The sequence below is a fragment of the Podarcis cretensis genome (genome assembly GCF_951804945.1).
Source record: "Podarcis cretensis genome assembly, chromosome: 4".
Taxonomy (NCBI): domain Eukaryota; kingdom Metazoa; phylum Chordata; class Lepidosauria; order Squamata; family Lacertidae; genus Podarcis; species Podarcis cretensis.
Genome location: NC_137173.1, coordinates 26,160,821 through 26,183,503, shown reverse-complemented (window position 1 = coordinate 26,183,503; position 22,683 = coordinate 26,160,821). Strand labels below are relative to the sequence as shown.

Sequence of the window (22,683 nt, the reverse complement as noted above, 5' to 3'; positions counted from 1 at the left end):
GATTTAGCCTCTTCTGCAATTTTCCTTATTGTGGCGTTCTCCTCTACCAACTGTTGTATAATCTGTGTATTAGACGTTACGCTCTTCGTGTTTAAATCCAATTTTGCCGTTAGATCTGCCAATTGCTTAGTATTTTCTGTACTCTGTTTGTTCAATCTTTCTAAAGATTCATTTATCTTCAATAATGCCTGCGTCACTGACTCCATGAATGCACTTATTCCCTTTTCCTGTCCACCTGGGCCTGTTGGCAATAGTCCTGATAAAGAGCCCCTTTTCTTATGTGCTGCCTTGGACTTGGATCTTGTTGCTATCTCGTCTCCAGGGCCGCTCATGTCCCAAGGTCGTTCTCACAGGAACAGGTTTGAATGGAAAAAACCAGTGACTAACAATCGTGTTGCAACTGTTACTTCCAGCCCTCTAGAGGGAGCTGAGATCTTCAGTATAGCAAAGAAACAATGAATCCAAAAGCCCTCAGAGGGAAAAGTTACTAAAAACTTCTCTCAGTCTTTTTAGTTGCAACCGTATAATTTTTACAAAGTCTCAATAAATTGTATCAAATAAAGTCTCCTCTTTGCAATGTCTTTGACAGCTCCCTGTCAAAGTGTTTCACTCAGGCAGTCCGTTCCCAGAGACAGAGTCTGCGGTAGATTGTCCCTTAAAAAGTTTCCCTGCAGGTTTCCTTTCTTTTTCACCCCCCCCCCCCCGTTCCTGCTCCCTAGGGGGGAGGACTTAAATCAATGCTGGGGTTAATCCTTTTTTTAAAAATTTCCCTTAAAAGATGTCAATTGCAGCTTACCAAGTCCGTTGCTTTAGCAGTCATGCAATCTGGGGAAGGCAGACTTCCTTTGTTTACCATCCCCACTTTCGGCCAAATTTTGAAGAAGTTAAATTTAAAGTCCCGAAAGGGTTGCCAATCCTACTCACGGGAATCTCTTTCAGTCCAAATAACAGGAAGAAGTCAGCGCTCTCCGCTAATGGCGATGCGGCTTCACTCCACGAGCTGGGTAGCGACTCTCAGCTCTGCGCTCCCCCGATGCTCCTCCGGAGCCTTTAAAAAGGCTCTTTCGCAGTAAAAGGGGGCGCAAACGATGCCCACCGAGTCTCCTTGCTCACAGGCTTCCGCGCCTGTGATTTTAGGGGTCCCCGCTTCGCCGTAGCGGTCAGACCCGAACTCGCGGAGCAGCTCTCTCTCCGGAGAACGGAGAGCGAGCCGCCATTAGCGCCGGCGCCAACCGGAAGTCCCTGGCGGTTGCTTTTTCCTGTGCTTTTAATGAAGTTATGAATGGAAGTTGAAGCTTTAAGAGCAGGGAGGCCAGTACGTGTGGGTGGAGATAATCTTCAATCTTGCATTTTGAAGTGGTGTTTCATAGATGTCAAAGCTTTTCTGAGGACAAGTGCCAGAGTCCCATATTTCAGAAGGGATGAGGCCTTCACTTGCTGGCAAAAATATATTTCAGCTGCCTGGAAGACAAGATTAATGATAGCTCTGTGCAGCCATTACATCTGCATCCTAACTCCTTTTTTAAATACAGAAATCAGAGATTTGGAAAGTTGAAAACGATTGCCAGTTTGATTCCAAGCCCAGTTTAAGGTGCCGGCTTTAAACCCTGAATGAATCGGATTATGAGCCTTGGGACCTTAAGGAAAACTTTCCTTGCATGCTGCATTCATTGAGGTCCTGCTCTGGATTCTTCAGCTGTCTGATGCTTGGCATGTGTCAGCTGTTAGAGGTGCTGGGATGTAACTCGGCTTGCACCAGAGGCTGATGCATCTGCATGGGAAAGAGCAGATAGAAAGAAGAACCTCCAAGCTTCCTAGAGAGTATCCTTTAACTTGTGCTGATCTTCCTTCAGGCTAGACCGATACTCTTATGGTTGCTGACCTCATTTCCTACTTCCTCCTCCTCCATCCTCATCTTGGGAGAGGAGAGGCAAGAGCCAGCATGGCTCGTTGCATTTCCCACCTTGGTTAGGTCACATCTACACCATACACCTAAAGCAGTCTTTAAACCACTTCAGCAGCCATGGCTTCCCCCCAAAGTCCTGGGAATAGTTGTTAAGGATGCTGCCAGAAGTGGTTAGGAGAAGCCCTCAAAGTGCTACAATTCCTAGCAAACTGCAGTTCCCTGGATTCTTTTGGGGAAGCGATGATTGTTAAAGTGGTAGAAGAATGCTTCAAATGTCTGGTATGGATGTGAGTTAGAACTAGGATATTTCCTCTCAAGTACGCGTTTCCTGCAATGAAGGTAGCTTTCCCATTTTCCTAAACGCAGAAGTCATGGCATTATTTTATCCGGGGTAAAGCGTGCTCTTCCAACTGTGATTCAGTGTTCGCCTTAACTTCTGTCGATGCATATAATCTTCACATGCCACCATTAACAAGGAGGTAATGAGCAAGGAAGGGACGCGGGTGGCGCTGTGGGTTAAACCAAAGACTTGCCGATCGGAAGGTCAGCAGTTCGAATCCCCGCGACGAGGTGAGCTCCCGTTGCTCGGTCCCTGCTGCTGCCAACCTAGCAGTTCGAAAGCACATCAAAGTGCAAGTAGATAAATAGGTACCTCTCTGGCAGGAAGGTAAACGGCGTTTCCGTGCGCTGCTCTGTTTCGCCAGAAGCGGCTTAGTCATGCTGGCCACATGACCCGGAATCTGTACGCCGGCTCCCTCGGCCAATAAAACAAGATGAGCGCCGCAACCCCAGAGTCGGCCCTGACTGGACCTAATGGTCAGGGGTCCCTTTACCTTTAACGAGCAAGGAGTTAATGAACAAGGAGTTTGGTATTGGTACCCGCCCTGTGCAATGTCCTCTCTGTTGATTTGTTGACTTACATTTTGCGCAACCTTGTTCTCTCAGCCGGACAACATCATCAGAAGTCAGCAGGGCTTTACTTACAAAGCAGAAGCTGGACACACTCTGTTGTGTCGAGCGCTGGAGTGGAGAGGGCTCTTGTGCTCAGGTTGTGCTTGCAGGTTTCCCATGGGCCTCTTCTGCTTGACTTCTGTGAGAACAGGACTAGATGGGCTATTGGCCTGATCCAGGAGGCTCCTTATGTTCTTTTAGCCTGTTCACCAAGTCCGTGGCTAAAAGCAGTATGACACACATACTGTCACACACAACTGGGTGCCAGTTGAAGGAGAAAGAGGAAGCAAACACGAGAAAGACAGATAAGTTGCTGAAGTCTAGGGCAGGCCTTATCATAAGGCAGAGTGAGGCGATGTCCTCACCCAGCCGATGTGGGGGAAGGGGTGGGGGGGTGGCGGCAGCCCCACAGCCAACACCCCCCTCCTCGACCAGCTGTTCCTCTCTGTTGGAGGTCAGAGCTCTGTGTGCCTCATAGCTCTCCGTGCAGGTCCTAAAATAGCCTGCATCCCTCGGATGTGGCTCAGGAGGTTTTTTCCCCAGCCTCAGGCCTCCTCCATATGTTGCTACAGCACAACGTCCATCATCCCTGTACATTGACTAAGCTGGCTGGGAGTGATGGGAGTTGTAGTCCAACAACATCTGAGGACCCGTAGTGGACACCGCCCCATTGCCAGTGTTGAACTAGCAGCCCAGCTGCTTCGCTACATACAAGGGGGGTGCGTAGGGGCACGGCCTTGTCCTTTTTGGTAGGCAGCCAGCTCTCTTGAGCTTGCCCTGTGCATGCGCTAGACCAGGGGTCAGCAAACTTCTTCAGCAGGGGGCCGGTCCCACTTGTGGGGGGCCAGACTATATTTTGAAAAATAATAATGAATGACTTCCTATGCCCCACAAATAGCCCAGAGATGCATTTTAAATAAAATCACACATTCTACTCATGTAAAAACACCAGGCAGGCCTCACAAATAACCCAGAGATGCATTTTAAATAAAAGGACACCTTCTACTCATGTAAAACCACTCTGATTCCCGGACTGTCCATGGGTCAGAATTAGAAGGCGACTGGGTCTTAGTTTGCCTACCCATGCACTAGACAGCTTATGATAAGGATTCTGGAAGGGGATTTCTTTTTTTTATTATTTCACTTTAATACGTCATAAAAAAGAGAAATACAAAAATAAACAAATATCCATCACCTCCTGACAACTAAAAAAGAGAAAGCAACAATACATTCAATAGTGTTCACAATACTTTTAACATAAAAATTGTCTTTTTTCTATATACCTGACTTCCCGTCTACCCCTTACTGCCATATCATAACATGTTTTGGTATTAATATTATTTATTCTATTAATATTATTTATTCTATTAATATTATTTATTCTATCATGGGTTTTCCAAACTTAAAACTCCTACTGAAGTGATTCAAATGCTGCTACAGACTTTAAACTATCATTACTATTTTTCAAATAAATTTTAAAGACTTCCCATTTTGAGATAAATACTTCCTTTGATTTATTTTTTATTCTTTCTGATAGATTATCTAATTCTGCATATTCAATCATTCAAAAAAATGATTGGGGGGAAAAAAGGAAGAGGGATTTAGATTTGCCTAGTGCCTTTCTTCTATCCAGAACGGCCACCCTTTCATGTATATTTCATAAAATACTCAGATGTAGCACTTGCAACTCTGTATGGCTACACAGTCCAGCAGGGAAAGGGCTGTGGTAGGGAGGGAACAAAGGTGTATTTTGGTACTACTTTACTCCTGAAACTTCCTCTAGCGTAAGAGACCTGAACAGCAAGTCAAGGCTGCAGTTGCAGACTAGGGCATGGGAACATTTTGTTGCTCCAGGTCCCACATCTCTCCTACTGTTTACATTTCTCTTTGCCCTTATGCTTAGGGAAAGATGTGAATGCCAATCAGCTGTTTTCATTTCCTGCAAAAGCTGAAGATTCCTGAAGAGGAAACAGCCTAAAAACTGCTTATATATGTATTTTAGCTGAAAGCTACGCAAGGCTGTTTTTACTCACTTAGTTAAGAAAGGTTCTTTCTCAATGCTCAGAGGCTATCTCTTCTTCTAATCTCCATGGCAGTCAAAACAAAATTCGGCCTGGGATTTGGCAAACTCTGGCTCGTATTAAAAGCAGGGAAAGAAAGAGGAGATATGATCGCCTGGGAAGTTTGCACTGTTGTGTTGCCACCCTCTGGACCTGTCATAAAGGAGGCACACGAAGAAGGGCCTCAGATGATGAGGTGGAACTCATATGTCTTCTGGTACGTCAAACATCCGGGTGAAGAAGAGGATGGGAGTCCGGCAACTTCAATATTTGTTCTTCATCTACCTGATAAGCCACACCTCCTGAAATTCCCTATTCCGTACAAGTATAAAAGGTGCAGGAACCCAATCCTCATTTTTTCCTGGCCACCCTACAAATATTCCCCCTTTTAATTTCACCAACCCAGAAAAGCTGTGCCTTTAACTGCATTCCTATCCCCCCCCCAAGATTAAAGAAAACCCCCCAAATCAAATGCCCATATGTTGGTATGCAGGCGTATAAAAGATCTTTATGGGCTAGTAAAGTTTGTGCACTTATTTGCTAGCCCAAAGGAGCCTATGCTATTAGAATAACATATTATTTTCAATGTATTTAACCTCTGTTTTTATTTGCCCAGATAATTTATGGTTAAACTAAGCTTCCACTTTGGCCATTCTTAACAAACTTGCCCTTTGCGTCTATTCTCCCCCACCCCCAATGAATGCACTTACACGCATCTGTCATGTACATTTCTTATTGTTTTGGCTAAGTGATGCATGCATAATTCTTTTAATCAGTCCCAGCAGCTGCTTAATTTCTTTTGTGTGCCATTTTAATCCTCTCCACTTTCTTTTTTATCTTGCTTGTTTGTTGTATGTTCTGGTGAGGACATGCTACTCTGTGTTTGATTTCAGTTGAGCCATGACATTTATTCCCTGCTACTCATATCCTTTAAATCAGAATTACATTGCCAGCTCTGATGGGGAGGGCATTGCAGTATGCATCTAATAATGCTATTATCCTTCAGCTGCAATTGCGGTTGCTAATTGCCAAGCATCTGCTTCACGTTAAACTCTGAGGTTGCCTTTAATTTTCCTCAATCGTATTAGCGAAGCCCCACACAGCAAACACAATTGCTGCAGATATACCACCTGTTTTACATCAGTGTTTTCCGCAGCAAACAAGCCCAAGTGTGGAAGTAATATCTGCCTGCAATAGGTCTTGAAACACACATGTACATAACATGGAAAATATGATTGCACCAGGGTTTTTCAAGGCATGCACACTGTTAAACCCATGTTGCTACTCATGCTTACGTATGAATGCTAAAGTACACAGTGCATCTGACCAACACGTGCTTTTAAGGATCTTGACTCTTGTGTCATGGTACGCCACAGGAAGATTAACCTACCTCACAGGGTTGTTGAGGGTATTAAACAAAGCAGTTGTGAGGACTGAAGATGCCTGTCTCCCCAGCGCTCCCTGAGGCTCCTCCTCCCCCAGGTCCTTCCCAAGCAACTTTGGCTGTTGTTGCTTTGCCCCCTTAATTTCTCTGCATATTCTGGGAGACCAGGAAGATGGGGACTGGTTGCAGCAGGAGGGGGAGACTCCCTGGATTCTTCAGCAGCCTGACTCATCTCTGTCTCCTGTTCCTCCTTCTCTTCTTCTGCCTCTGGTTCTGGACTGCTCTCTGCCACAGACTCTCCCTGCTCACTAAACCTTGTTGTCTCTTCATCTTCCGACACCACCTCCTCCCAGTCTTCTCCCTCTGATCACTCATCGTGTTCCCACCACCAACCCCTGGCTCTGAGCCTCCTTCCCCTGGGGGTTCCCTTGCTGGTGCCTCCCACCAATCCTCTGCATGCAGCCCGTTCATGGCATAAAGTAAATAAATAAAAGTACTTTTTGATGAACTGCAGGAGAACCAAATCATTTATCTGCTTCCCTTTTCCAACATCTTAACTTGCTTTGCTGTTTCTTTTCTACCCCAGGGATGAGGAACCGCACCCCATTCACCAGCCCTGCTTTGCACCCTCCTCAAAGGTTTTTAACTGGCTGGAAAGTGTCCTGGCATTCTGATAATGCTGCTTGCTTGCCTGGATGGAAGGTAGAGAAGGACGTGTGAATGTGAATAAACCAGTTTGCTGCACAAAAGATACAATGCACATTTGTTGGTCTGCCCACATTGGCCTCTGGCTCTGCCCACTATGGGCATGTGGCCCCTGGAAGGTTGTCCAGAAGGAATTGTGGCCCTCGGGATGGAAAAGGTTCCCCAGCCCTCTTGTAGCCCCGCCTGCACGACATTAAAGGGACGTAACATGAGTGCAAGGACAAACTGTTCTGGCAGTTTGGACTATGAGTATCTTTGCTTTTTATCTTCTTCACTGAGGTGGTTAGAGAGCTGGATCAGGACCTGCGAAACCAGGGCACAAATCCCTACTTGGCCATGAAGCTCATTGGGTGACCTTGGGCCAGTCACTGCCTCTCAGCCTAACCTAGCCCACAGGGTTGTGGGATTAAATGAGAAGCGGGAGAATCAAGTGCGCCAACTTGAGCTCCCTGGATAAAAAGGCGGGGTAGAAATGCAATAAAGGAATAAATTCATTGAAGCCAAAATATTATCTTCATGGTCTTCCCTATTAAGCAGTTGGTTCAGACTTTACTGCCGTCCACCGTTCTACCCAAAACATCTTCCCATAACACCAGCAGCAGTAGCATCTGAAAACCTTTTGCTATCTGGGTCGGCGGAGAGAGCTAGCGCTGCCAGCAGCCAGTCCGCAGGAAAGTGCAGAGCTGGCATGCAGCGCCACTGTGCATTTGTGCAGAGGCACACACCAAAAAAAAAAAAAAACTTTTTCAGTGTTCAATATGGAGTTGGGAAGAGCCTTTTAAGTGGCGGGTGATAATGTTTGAGCTGGCCCAAAGGCACTTGGGATCGTGGAGTCAGTGCAGAGATGTGGGTAGTGTGTTTAGTTTGAACGAGGGAAACGGAAAAGTTTAAAAGCCTCTCTCAGCTACCAAGTTCCTTCGGTGTCCTCTAACAGCTTGGCCAGTCCCTATCTCATGGGTTTTGTTCTGAAAGCAAATGAGCTGCTCGTGATCTTAGGTTCTGAGCTGCTGGAAATGAGGATGCTCACACAAGTACAGTGGTACCTCGGGTTGCAGACACTTCAGGTTACAGACCCCGCTAACCCAGAAATAGTACCTCAGGTTAAGAACTTTGCTTCAAGATGAGAATAGAAATCGTGCAGCAGCGGCACGGCAGGCCCCATTAACTAAAGTGGTGCTTCAGGTTAAGAACAGTTTCAGGTTAAGAACGGACCTCCAGAACGAATTAAGTACTTAACCCGAGGTACTACTGTATGTCAAACTTATTCTTGTGGCAGAGGATGTGACTTGAACACCAGGGATGGGGAACCTGTCCCTTGTGCATGCTGTGCTGTGGGACTCCTCCATCCCCAGGTCAGCGATGATGGGAGTCGGAGTACAGCATGCACCTGTGGCTCTCCATCCCCCTCGCATACCAAGACGTGCAATAAAAACCATGCATTCTAATAAAACTGCTGCCTGTTTGATTTTTGTTTTAAACTTTGTAATTTTGTTTAAATTGTTTTCAATTAAGTTTTTTTTTTTAAAAAAATAATAATACAAACATTTAATTTTTTTGTAACCCGCCCTGGTACATTAGGGTGGAGGATAATAATACTGTAATAATGATGATGGAAGATGACACTTTTCCGTCAGCCTTGGTGCCTTTAATAGCACACAAGATGTAGAAATTTGACAGATGTAGACTTCTCCTTTACAATATCTGTGTCATGGCGGAAATGGCACCTGTCAAATTTCTGGCATCACACAGCTGTTAAAATCCACAGGAAATAATGGGCAAGATCTAGCCAAAGTGAACTATATTGGAGTCCCCCCGATTTAAACATGTCCGTGACTCTCTCACTGAGATTTTTACGACTCTCAAATAACTTTCTTTGGCTAGAATCATTCTCTGTTTATTTCTTTATTTGCTGATTTTTCTCCTTAATGATCTGCAAGTGGTAACAATGAAATGCCAAAAAAGAAGAGTAAAGATAAAAATCACATTATGAACAAATTTAACACCAAACTCCAAGACAAGTTTAAAAACTGCATTGCTCATGATAAAAATACAGCTGCACACCAGAACTCTTAAGTTCTAGCAACAACAACAACAACAACAACAACAACAACAGTTGTTGTTATGAATTTATTTATCACCTGCGCTTCATTCTAAGGTTCAAGGGCAAGCTACAACCATGAAAATGTCTTCTAGAACAAAACTATTTCCCAAAGTTGGAAAAGGAATTAGATGGGCAGTTCTCTTTGGACATAGAAATCTGTAACTGGGAAGCCACCACCAAGGAGGCTCCAGATGGGCCTTCACTAACCCGGTATCCTCCTGAAGTTTTGGACTGCAGCTCTTATCAGCCCCAGTTCCTGCTGGCTGGGGCTGAGGGGAGTGTGGTCCAAAACATCTGGGGGAGAACAAGTTGGTGAAGGCTGTCCTAGATCTTACAGACCTCTCTGGAAGATCTTAATGCACACAAGGGCTTAATGGCGTAATCTGAGATCTGCCAATGCTAAATGCTAATGGTACCTAGTTTTCTATTGCAGTGTATGGTGACACAGAACACAGGAAGCTGCCTCCTAGTGAGTCAGACCATTGGTCCATCTTGCTCAGTACTGTCTACACTGACTGGCAGTGGCTCTCCAGGGTTCCAGGCAGGAGTCTTCTCTCTCAGACCTTGCTGGAGGTGCCAGGGATTGAACCTGGGACCTTCTGCATGAGAGCCAGTGTGGTGTAGTGGTTAAGAGCAGTGGACTCGTAATCTGGTGAACCGGGTTCGCGTCCCCGCTCCTCCACATGCAGCTGCTGGGTGACCTTGGGCTAGTCACACTTCTCTGAAGTCTCTCAGCCCCACTCACCTCACAGAGTGTTTGTTGTGGGGGAGGAAGGGAAAGGAGAATGTTATCCGCTTTGAGACTCCTTCGGGTAGTGATAAAGCGGGATATCAAATCCAAACTCTTCTTCTTCTTCTCTGCCACTGAGCTACAGCCCTCTTTCCCCACTTCCCGTGGCGTTGATATTTTTCCAGAATACAGTTATTTAGCATTGCCGCTTTGATCTGTCCCCCCGCACACCAGATAAGTCTGAACAGCTGATTTAAAGATCACAGACCCAAAGGCATCTGACCAAATCAACCCAAACTATTTTGCTCATCTAACACACCTCCATACCGCCATGGCAATGCCCTTCTTACAGATGACTCCATGCCATCCACATCACCCCATGCTACAAGCACAGGACGAGAGTGAACAAGGCACCTTGCTCAAAGAGACACCTTTAGGCAAGGAATAGTCTAAATAATTCAAGCAGACAAATCGTTTCGTTTTCTCCATTCTAAATATAACAACATCATTAAACACTTTAGCCACTACCTTGCATATTTCCTTTGTTTTTACAAAGCCGAGCATCCAAATGCAAGCGAATTAAAACGTCAATTGTGAATTTTATCCTTCCTGCTTTTTATTATTAGTGTACTTAATTTGGAGTTAAAGCACAACATTTCCCTTCCGGATTTCTAAATACGTTTCATGCTGCTTCCTGCTTATGACTGCTTTATTGCTTGTGCCAACTGAATTGCCTTAAGTGGTGGTTGCTACCTCTGCAGGCCAGGAATGATTACAGGCTCATTTTGTGGCAAAACATTGCAATTTCAGCAGCTATCAATCAACTCAAAGTGGCAGCGGTCTTATCTATCTTCTCTTAGGGATGTTACTTCTTTTTGTAAATGTTTTGAAGGGCATAGCTTTTGTCTTTATCAGCTGGGGTTAAGGTTCCCCTAGCAAAGCCAGTTGACCTGAAATTAACTAACTTGGCCTGCTTGTGTGCCTCAAAACACTCCCTAGGCAACAACCCCTCACTGGCCCCACTTTGCACTCGTGTTTTTGCCTGGCTGGAATGTATTCTATGAAAATGAAGTCTGAAAATGCCACTTGGTTGCTTGGATAGAGAGATAAGTAAAGGTAAAGGGACCCCTGACCAGCCGTCAGTCCAGCCGTGGCTGACTCTGTGGTTGTAGCACTCATCTCGCTTTATTGGCTGAGGGAGCCAGCGTACAGCTTCCGGGTCATGTGGCCAGCATGACTAAGCTGCTTCTGGCGAACCAGAGCAGCGCACAGAAACGCCGTTTACCTTCCCGCCGGAGCGGTACCTATTTATCTACTTGCACTTTGACTTGCTTTTGAACTGCTAGGTTGACAGGAGCAGGGACTGAGCAACGGGAGCTCACCCCATCACAGGGATTCGAACTGCTGACCTTCTGATCAGCAAGTCCTAGGCTCTGTGGTTTAACCCACAGCGCCATCCATGTCCTGGATAGAGAGATACATGAGCAGAAACTAGTCTACTGGACAGATTGGTTGGCTGGCATCTGTCTGTCTTTGGGAGATTATGGAGGAGTGTGCCTTCAGGGGCAAAGTCGAACTGTTGGGGAGTTACAGCGCCTCTTGTGGCTGTAGAGACTGATGTGGGAGAGACATGTTTTGCTGCAGCTGGGGCAGAGGAAGACATCCAGTTGTGCTGCTGCAGATGGCCTTTCTTCTCTCTACTCCTCCCTGCAGTCATTCCTCCTCTGGTTCTGCTGTGGATACACAACCTGACTGATAGATAGTATATTTGTTACTCTATCTGCTTTTGCCTCTGTCTTCTCCTGTCACTGGCATGTGGTCCTCATCATGTTGCTAAGAAGGGAATGTGGACCTCAGATGAAAAAAGACCTGCACTACATTGGCAATTGAGTTGAAGGTCAAGATAGCCCTCTTGGGGAGGCAATGGGACCCTGCACACCTTAGCAACAATGTCTTGGGTGACTTCTGTTGTGGTAGCTGATGCGGCAGGCTGAGGCATGACACCAGAGCATTGGCCGTTCTGTCCCATCTGTGAGCAGTAGTGTTCAGTATGCATTGTCATTCCCACATGCAGTTTGTTCCCTTGTCTTTGCTTTGTTTGAATAGGTGCTTCTTTGACAAACGATTGCAAGTAGATTCCTCTTTGCATGTAGGAGATAATAAGTCAATTATCTGGCCAAATACTTCCTCCACTGTAATTAGCAAATAGTCCTGTGTTAAAGTCTGTGTGAATGCTGGGCTTATAATGCTGCTTTTTATAACCCTATTTTGCTGAGGTGTTCATAAAGGGACAAATGTTGCCATTCGAACCAGCAGCATAATGCAAGCAATAAGCTTGAAGCCAGGGAAATCACAAAAGTAACTGGGACAGCTGTATTTGTAATTTTTAAATATATCTATATTCCTGGCCCATTGATGGGGGACTAGAATTCTGAGTGAAATTTGCCCCCAAGCTGTAGGACTGTTTGTGTTTTCCTCCTTTTCTCAAAACTAAGTTAACACAGGAAATACCCCTGCAATTAAATATTACTCCAGTGTGGCAGCATTTCAGTGGCTTTTTGCACTAGGGCAATCTTTATTTGGTTTTCAGAAAATGATTATTAGACACTTCAGCTGTAGATCTCCAAAGATACACCAAAATAAAACAAAGCAAAATTGAGCAGGCAGTTAAAAAGATCCAATGGAAAAATAAAAGGCCCGGCAAATAAAAGTAAGTTTTCAAGGTGGTGCTGAAAAGGAAGGCAGTGCTAGGTGAATCTTTCCTGTCTACTGAAATCCATAAGTGGAGTACTACAGCTGTAAGGGCCCTGCCACTCCTCTTAATTCAGGTGATAGGCTGATCTAGAGCAGGGCCTCTGAAACTGGTCTCAACATTTGGGTGATTCCATTCAATATATCTTTGCAATAGCTCTTCTCCAGCTGAATCACAATGCAACATATAACCAAGCATCACCTAGTAGAAATGGAGAAGTTTTGGGCAGGGAAGGGCGAGAGAAATCTGAGGCTAGATGAAATAGCTTAAACAGGTTGGATTTCTTCTTCATAGTGCCCTTAAAACACTGTGCCTCTTTCAATGAAACAAGACTGTCTCCTTATAAATGGTAACTTCCAAATATATACCGTATTTTTTGCACCATAACACTCACTTTTTTCCTCCTAGAAAGTAAGGGGAAATGTCCGTGCGTATTATGGAGGAAATGCCTACGGGTGGCATGCCTACGGATTTTCCTTCTCTAAAAACTATGTGCGTGTTATGGTTGGGTGCGTGTTATAGAGCGAAAAATACGGTAATAGGTTTGGTAGTCAATATTGGGGGGGGGGGAGTTTCAGTAACCAATAAACATGTATCTGAAGAAGTGTGCATGCACACGAAAGCTCATACCAAGAACTAACTTAGTTGGTCTTTAAGGTGCTACTGGAAGGAATTTTTTTATTTTGTTTTGACTATGGCAGACCAACACGGCTACCTATCTGTAACAATAAACATGTGACTTTCCTTTTGTGACTTTCCCCTTTAGCAACAAGCAAGATTGACTTGACAAGTTTGACTCAATTTGAAATTAAGGAGTTTTCTCTCCATTACATTTTGTTTACAAGCCCTGAAATAGAGTGAAGGTAAACACTCTTGTTTTTCCCCTCCATCCTAATGTCACTGAGGATCAGGGCACTTTTCATAAGCAGCTCTGCACAGAGACACATTTGTTTTGTTTTTAAATCTATCTGAACAGCTCCTGCATTGTAAGTGAGGCTTGAGGTTTCAAAAGGACAGTATATTTTCGTGCCTGTTCACATCTGCCCAGAACTAAGTGCCATTGAGTTTGATGGGCCTTATTCCTGGGTAAGCATGCATGGGGGTTTTAGTCTTTCTAATTCTCTTCATGTGTCGTGTTTTATCCATTTCAGCTCATAGCCGCCTATGACAGGAGTAGGCGATCTGAAAGTCTTGACCAAAATTCTGTGGGTATCAAGGAGTCAAAAACTGGGGAGATAGACACATAGGATGACAGAGAAAAGGGTGTGAAGAAAAAAAATTGGTAGCAGAAAAAGTGGGAGAAAGGGGTGACAGAAAGAGAAAATGGAGTTCCCCATCTATTTATGGCTCTTCCCCCTCCCCACTGCCTCTGACCCCAAAATATATCTCCCATTATTCCCAGGAGAATATGGTGTATACCCCAATCCTGGTATTCAGACTTGACAGTTTTGGCCTCTGTGGGATGCTCTGCATATTCGGTGAAGCTTCTCAGGCACTCCTGATGCTTTCGACTACAACTCCCATCAGCCCCAGCAAACATGGCCAGTTGAGGGATGGTCGGAGTCTTCCAAAACTGCTGGAGGGCACCAGGTAGCGGGAAGTTGCTTCGGAGGCGTTTTCTAGCCATATATCCCAAGTTACCCCGGAGTCCTTCTTATGGGATCCGTTTCCCACCGGATGATTCATCATTGGAGCTGAACATTAGGGAAGAGGCTCCCGGAGGCCAACATAATAATGGCAACATTTTTTTTTAATCGCGCCACTGGCGCGCTTTGCTCTGCTGTCCCTTCCCAAATGTTTGTTACTCCTTTCCGGTTTCTTGGTGGGAGGGTGCGCGCTTCCACCTCTTTCCTTCTGAGGCCACGGGCGGATCTGCCACACGATCTAGTTCCGCCCTAAACCGGGTGGTAACAAACCCACCACGTGCACCCCACCTTCCCGCGTCGCGTGTAAAGCTCCACACCATACAAACCAGGCGCCCGGAAAAACAACAACTAAGCGACGCTTTTCTACTTCTGCTGCTCGGGAGCTCGAGACTGCAGCCGCCGCCGATCAATAAGTGGGTGGACTCGCGACTCCTTCGGTTGCCGTGACTTTGATTCTTGTTTATTCTTCGCCGCCTGCGAGCGCGGCGCCTCCCTCCCTACGTCTATCCAGCAGCCAGCCGCGCTTCTGGGTGCGGGGCGTTTGTGTGTGTGTATGCGCGCGCGTGTGTTTGTGTCGCGGGGAGGTTTCGGCTGCTTTGCGCGCACATGCACGCGCGCGCCTGGGGACAGAGCTGGAAAGCAACAGGGAGGCAGGGAGGCATACAGGCTGCTGTTGCTGTGATCCTGCTTCTCCAGGGCCACTTTGCAAAGGCTGCTCGAGGAGGAGGAGAAGAAGGCAAGCTGCCACCGAGGCGGCTCGCTAGAGATGCGCGCGGCGTGATGCTAGCTGCTGCTGCTGGTGCTGCTGCGTGCCGCCGCCTCCTCGTCCGCCGCGCCTCTCTCCTTCTGTATCTTTCCTTCTGCTAACTGATTCCTTTCCCCACCCACCCCTTTCCCCCACCCTCTCTTCTCTTCTTTTGCTTGGCTGCTGCTGCTGCTGCCTGCTGCCGGCAGGACCCATTTGCTCCTCTTCGGGCTACAAGAAGGCAGATGATGAGATGTCCGGGGCCACGTCCTCTGCGGACCAGGAGGAGGCAGCAGCCCGCACCATTTACTTGAACCAGCCCCAGCAGAGCAAGTTCCACGACAACCGGGTCAGGTAAGAGGAAGGCGCACCAGGGAGAGAGAAGGAGAGAGAGAGAGAGAGAGAGAGAGAGAGAGAGAGAGAGAGAGAGAGAAGCAGAAGCAGAGTGAACTGTGTGGGAAGTGACTGCTCTGGATTGATCATCCAAATGGGCCAGGAAAGAAGTTAGGCTTGCTGGGAGTGGCTGCCTGACTTTGACTCCATCCTACAGCTCTCAGGCACAATGGTCTGTTTTTTTGCCAGAGGTCCACTTTGATAAAAGTATTCATGTGGTGGTGAGGGAGACTGGCAAGGCTTCCACCCACAAACCCAGCGTCCCAAAGTGCCCTTGCTGCTTCTGAAGTGGCAGAGTTACCGAGTAAGAGGCAGCATCTGCCAGCCACGTTCTGATTCCCTAATTCAGAGGTGGTTTAACCTGAAATGTTTCCAGCGATTGCTGAACTACAACTCCCATCAACCATTAGCAGTGCCAGTTGGGGCCAGCGGGAGTTGCAGTTCGTGATCTGGAGGTGCTCTGATTCACCACTTGTCAGCTAGTGGGGCACAGCCTGGTGCAAAGTGGGTCGCAAGAGGAACGCTGCCACCATGCAACTATATGGTAAAAGATTAAGAAATGAGTCCCCAAATGCACCTTTGGGTCAAAAGTTGGTCCCGAGTCAGGAATAGTTGACTTTTTTTAAAAAAAATATTTTTATAAAGTTTTCTTGGTTTACAAAGGTATGTGCAATGTCTCTTTTTTAAAGTTACATTTTCCATAGGTCAGTTTCATTTGTTGAGACATTAGGGTTACATTTGGAAGAAAGGGGGGGGAGAGAGGTGGAGGGGGGAAAGGTGAGTGGGAATAGTTGACTTTTGAAGCATGATGAGGTTGGTTGGGAGGAGTACAGGCCTAACTGTAACACATGAGCATATAATCGGGAAGATGTGATGGTTTAAGCATGTACATGTCCACACCAGGCTGATTTCTGGTGTTGCTGCTACAGCGGAGGGTTGTTTGTTTGTTCCATCTTGGCTCTGGCCCATGCTGAAGCTGTGCCCTTTGAGCCACAACAATAGCTGTGTAAGTCGAGTGAGTAACAAGCAGTGGCAGGCAAGGACCCAGTGTGCTCCTCCTGGCCAGAGCAGTCAAGAAAGGAAGAGAAGGTCAGTGGCAGGTGATGGATAATAGGCTCTTATTTGCAGGAGAATAAGGCGAGAGGCACTAACAGGTGGGGCACAATGGTGAGAGATCAGTTACCAGCCATCGTACAGCGGCTCTCTCAGCAAGACAATTACAAGACCTAATAATGGATGGCACTGTTGGCAGCTCCTGTACCAAGGAGAGAGATTACAGCTGTGCCGAGCTTGATTTTTGGTCTCTCAAAGGGTGCAGGAATATGCCATGCGTGTGAACGTAATAAGCATAATGTATCAGCCTTGTTCGTGCACTTACTCACTTCCATACAGTAGCAGGAGCAGAGTTGTTGCATCCCAGTCCTACCCTTGGCAGAGTCAGGCAATCCCATCAGGTGGCAGATACTGAGGGGCAGAAGGGAGAGCAATGGTAGACCCTCTGGCCATTCCTCCCAAGCCCTCTGGTCATTCCCCTCTGTGAAGAGATTAGAGCAGTGTGTGTGCCACAAAGCCTGTCATGCCCCTCGCCAAAAACTAGTGGGATCCCCTAAGCCCCACTCAGGTGCAGCAGAGGATGCTGTTGGGAGCCACCCAGAGTGGCTGGGGAAACCCAGCTAGATGGGTGGAGTATAAATAATAAACTATTATTATTATGCTTTCCCATCACCAGTGTTGAAGGAAGATTAAGTAGTCTGACAGATATTGATTCTTCCAGGTGTCAGGCAGGGGTCTTTTTCATCACCTGAAACCTAAGCCTCATTTTTCCTAAATAATTGTATGTTGAATAAAGTAATGGAGAGAGTCATCACATAGATCAGTAGGCGCAGTTAGGTCTGTGATTAAAGAAACCATAGATCAAACTTGTTCCCAACCCATAGCTTTCCATACATCATATTGGGACAACATACTGGCTTAGTTGTTGATAAAAGCTTTGTGACATGCCTGCAATGTAGAAAGGGGCCCTTACAATGTTGTAAATCAAAGTCTGTTCCACTGAACTCAGTGTGAAATTAGTTTTCAGAACACCGCCAGCAAAAATGAAATACTTGTCTATGTGACACTGACACATAAGCTTATGCTCATATACTGTGCTAAAGAATGAAATGTTACCATCTCCCCCTTTCCACCCCTCTCTCTTCTCCCACAACCCTATATTGCCTATACAGTAATGTCTCTGAATATGACTGACTTCTTTGAATGATACTATGACTTGAAAACAGAGTCTCAGTATATTCTATTGCTACCCAAGAAAAGCTCAATAAAGACATTAAAAAAAAAAAGGCTAGTAGAATTGGAGCCACCTTGGTGGTGCTTTCAGTGATAAATACCGTAATTTGTAATTTGGGCAGAGAAAGGGAGGGGAAACCCCATCATCACAAAGCTTTGGACAGCGAGTTTTAAAAATCCAATCAAGGCAAAGTAAGCAGTGTGTTGGTTGAAGACTTTTAACAGCCCTAATAAACAGCAAGGCTTTGATCAGCAGGCTCCTCGTTGTGTTTCGAAGTGGTCATAGCTTCAATTTAAGGAGATCAGCAACAATTTGACAAAGTGCCTCAAAATAATTTATGCAACCGAATTATGCAAGGAAGATTTAATGTAATAGGGTGATGGCTCTTTGGCACACCCTGAGAGCCTGACAAAACACAATGTCGTTCCTGGAATTAAAGATGGTGTGGATGGATTTTCAAAGTGCAAGTGGAAAGCGGGAGGAGGTGGTCCAGGTTTGTATCCCAACCTTGTGTGTTAGGGGGCTTTAACCCTTTGCTCCCTGCTGTTATCCTGATCTGGATCAGGCCCATCTCCACTAGAAAAAGTGAATGGGTCCCCCCATGGGTGTAGCAGCTCCATTCGATCAACTCTGTCTAATAGTCAAGGGTAGGGCATTCCATTGGGGAGATGCCACAACAATAAAAGCCTGATTCCTACATTGTGTGGAGCAGACCTCCTGTTAAAATGGTATGGATGGGAGGCCCTCATCTGCAGTGATTGACTAGGCATATAAGGGGTGAGACTTTCAGGCATCAGGAGAATTGCCTTTATGAATTTTCTCCCAACACTTAGCTGAAACCTGATTCCCTCCAACTTTCACCAGTTAGTTCTAATTCTGTCTTCTGAAACAACAGAGAACAAATAATGCTCCTCCACTTATTTGAGATGTGTTTTGTCTAGGAAGCTTTCCATGACTTGGTTCCTGGGGTTTGCCCCATTGTAGTTAAGAACTAGTTTACTGTCTCACTTTCTCAGCTTTGTCTTACTGTGATTATACTCACATATAAACATTACATTTAAAACAACAGGATTACTTTTTTCCAACTTGGGTTATTACTAATCTGTCTGAAACTCTCTTGAAAATAATATGAATCCTCTCTACTCCCTGAAACAAAGCAGTGTGGTTAAGGCCGCAATGTTATGCACACTTACCTAAGAGCAACGACCCGTCTGTACCATACATTTAAAGCATCATCTTACCACTTTAAGCAGACATGGCTTCTCCAAAGAACCCTGGGAACTGTAGTTTGTTAAGAGTGATGAGCATTGTTAGGAGACTCCTATTCCTCTCATAGAGCTATAATTCTCAGAGTGGTTTGACAATCGCCCTTCCTAGGGAACTCTGGAAATTATAGTTCTATGAAGGGAATGGTCTCCTAATAAATCAGCTCTCTTAACCAGTAAGTCAGCAAGTCCCACTGGATTTAGTGAGGCTTTCTTCCTGGTGTGTAGGTAGAGGGTGGTATTCAACTGAATTTTACTCTAGAGGAGATCCATTGACTCCATCAATTTCTCTGGGTCTGCTCTGAGTAAACCCTGGTTGAATTCCACCCATAGGAGTGCAGCTTTAAGCAGGAACTTAATTTTCTCCTGCTGAAATCAATGGAAGTTTGAATTGTTTCACTTTGACCAGATCATGCCTTATATAAATAACGTGCACAATTTTCTGATCTGCTGATTATCTGAACATTTTGGATAAATGATCCTCTTAGGCTTTTAAGGGCTGTGCATTTGCTCATACAGCAAAATATTTCTGTACTGCTTGACAAGTGGGAGATGGCAGATGCCCATTTAAAATTATGTCTACAGAATGTTATTTTTTATTCTGACTTACCGTGATCTTGTAGTATGTTTGAACAGCTTTAGTTGTTTTTATGTTTCCTTCCTTCCTGCTTACTGCATCTTGGTTTAGACTAGCCTTCACCAACTTGGTGTCCCCCCATGTTTTTGACTACAACTCCTATGAGCCTCATTTGACATGGCTGCAGTTGTCACCTGAAAACATCAGAAAGGCAGCTGGTTTGGGAAGGCTGGCTTTAGATATTAGCTACCTTACCTTATTGTTAGTAACTCTTTTTATAGGAGTGTTCTTCAATCCTGGATACCTTGGTGATTCAGGACTACAACTCCCATCACCCTCAGCCAACTTAGCCAATACCCAAGGATGATGGGAGTTGTAGTCCAACAACACCAGGGAATCCAAGAGTGTTGAAGAACACTCTTCTAGAATTGCTTTTGGTGTACAAACTGCTTTGTAAATATTATCTAATAGATCCTCCTGTACACCTTGTGAGGCATGATGGGAGATTTACTTATCCTAAGTTACCCACAGAGGTTCACGGCTTACCAGGGATTTGAACCTGGTTTCCTCACTGCCAAGCAGAAAATGCTAAATTTCCCATAGAAAGTTAGAGATAGTGTTCAAGTCAGGCTGATAGCTTGTGTGTGCATTTTTGAAGTGGCTGTCCCAGAAGGCTTAAACTGGACATCAGAGGAAATCGTGGAGATGTAGTAAACTCTTAGTAGCATGGTTACGGCTGGAAAGGCTTTGAAGGACAGCCAGTGCAGCTCTTGGCACAGACTTTGCACAGAGCCAGCCTCCTTCTCTTTTGCACCCTTCTTAAAGAAAAGAAGAGTAGCTAGCAAGATGTGTCGAGACCTCAAGAAGACATAGGGAAGTGCCCAGGGCCCATCTCTCCAGGGCAGACTGCATAGGGTTAAATCATGGGAATAGCTAAGTTGGCTTGAACTTGGTTTGTGGACCTTGTGTTGTCTTCCCCCCTTGTTCTATGCATTGTGGGGTGCTCCCAGGCTGTTGATATTTTGGAGTGGGATTTAGCCGCATATCAGGTATTTCAGATTGTACAATTAAAGTTGATTTGGAGCTCCTGCACAACAAACATCATCTCCCCCACCCTTAAAAAAACCCCAGACTTTTGCAATATGGAAAGGGATGAGAAGATGCACTGGAAAGTGTGGGATAACGTTTTCTTGATGCAACATCATCTAGCCTCCCTGCAAAAAAATTAGGGTGTATGCTCAATAAACAGGTTGTCTGGAAGTGACTGCATGGTGAAAGCCAATGCATGTCTGCTCAGAAGTAAGCCAAATTAATTTGAATGGGACTTACTTCCAAGTAAGCGGGTATAGGATTGCAACATTAGCCGCAGTCTCCCTCTCTTTTGCAATTCACCATTAGGGAAGGGTGGGACCACACAGAGAGCATGTTGTGCATGCCGTAAGAGCGCATTGCAGTGAAGGGAATGGGAGGCAGAAAGGCCAGGAGACCTTTGTTGCAGCCTCAAAAGAGGTTGGCAGTGATGATCTTTTTTATCGGCTTGTTTGGAAGTTCTTTGCAAAGAGCATCATTATGTGTTGAGCACAGCAGGAGTCTTGCTCTGATAAACAAAGAAACACTCAAGCAGGAGCTTTAACAGTTTTTAATCTGAGAAAATATGCATTCTTGATGCTTGATTTCGTATTCTTTCTATTTTTACCAAGGAAAAACAGAAGCCACCTCAGTTATTCTTTTATTACAGATTTAAGTGGTTTACTGGCTGCAGAGGCACTGAGATGAAAACACACACCTCATATTCAGATGTGCCCTGGGAACAATGAAATGGATAAAGCAGTGCTACATAAGCCATGCTATATTTGAAAGACAAGTGATGTGTGTGTGAGAAAGAGACAGAGAGAAACAGACGAATACTTCAAGCAAAACTATGCCGTTTTTGACTGTAATGCAATTTTAATAGTTAATTGGACTCTTTGCAAAGAGTAGCAATAAGTGACAAATATTGGAAGCTATAATTATGGGTGTTATAGTTTTCGCTTCAATAACTTTAGCTTCTGCTTGTTAGTTTTAGCAGTAAGACACTGAAACTCGGTGAGTGACCTTGAGGGCCAGTCACTATCTTTCAGGGTAACCAATGCCACAATGCTGTTGTTGTCGTCAGAATTAAATGGGAGAACTCGTGAGTGCCACCGTGAGTTAGAAGATGGTACAATCATACAAGGGACGCTGGTGGCGCTGTGGTCTAAACCACCGAGCCTTGGGCTTGCCGATCAAAAGGTCAGCAGTTCTAATCCCCACGACGGGGTAAGCTCCCGTTGCTCAGTCCCAGCTCCTGCCAACCTAGCAGTTTGAAAGCATGTCAAAGTGCAAGTAGATTAATAGGTACCGCTCTGGCGGGAAGGTAAACGGCGTTTCTGTGCACTGCTCTGGTGTTGGTGTTCCATTGCCCCTGAAGCGGTTTAGTCATGCTGGCCACATGACCCGGAAAAACTGTCTGTGTAGTGGACAAACGCCGGCGCCCTTGGCCTGTAAAGCGAGATGAGCGCCGCAACCCCAGAGTCGTTTGCAACTGGTCTTAACTCTCAGGGATCCCTTTACCTTTACCTTACAATCAAACAAATAAATATGACCATTCCATCAGTAGCACGGTTAGATGTCAGAGCCCAGCAAGCGAATAAATAATGCAGAATTAAACTATGGCATTCACCATAGCTCCAGTTTGGAAGGCTTTCAAAGGGGTTTCAACAAATTGACGAAGAATAAGGAACTAACAAGAACTGCTGGTCTATGTATTGACTCCAGCCTCAGAGTTTGTATGCCACTAAATACTAGTTGCTAGAGAAAAGAAGCTGGAGAGAACTATGGCTCACCTCTCCTGTTTGGGGGCTTCCCAGTGGCTGGCCATCGTGGAAACAGAATGCTGAACCAGATAGGCTTGATCCAGTAGGGCTCTTTGTTCCAGGGGTTTTTGTCCAAGATTGCCATTTCCTCGTGGCAAATAAGGCACGCGTGGGTCAGAGCAGTGTGCACAGGGTTATTTCATTTTAGAACAGTCCTGTGAGGTGGGTTGTGCTGGGAGAACCTAGCTGAAGAACATTCCTTAATAGGAATGCAGTTTGTGGCCCTTTGAATTGCAGTGCAGTGGGCAGGGGTGGAGGAAGGGGGGGGCAGGCCGACCTGGGTGTCA

At 45.6% G+C, this 22,683-nt stretch overlaps 1 protein-coding gene across 7 annotated transcripts in view; it reads left to right on the top strand.

The window, feature by feature from the left end:
- ATP8A2 (ATPase phospholipid transporting 8A2) overlaps window positions 1–22,683 on the top strand; it is a 338,417-nt gene that overhangs the window by 24,604 nt on the left and 291,130 nt on the right. For 4 of the 7 annotated variants that reach the window (XM_079973395.1, XM_079973390.1, XM_079973391.1 and 1 more), the window contains exon 2: window positions 15,190–15,334. In XM_079973395.1, the coding sequence (XP_079829521.1) occupies window positions 15,190–15,334 (145 nt within the window). Of the gene's footprint in view, window positions 1–14,568; window positions 14,649–15,189; window positions 15,335–22,683 lie in introns of those variants that run through there. The other 3 variants (XM_079973392.1, XM_079973394.1, XM_079973393.1) reach the window with 3 other exon arrangements.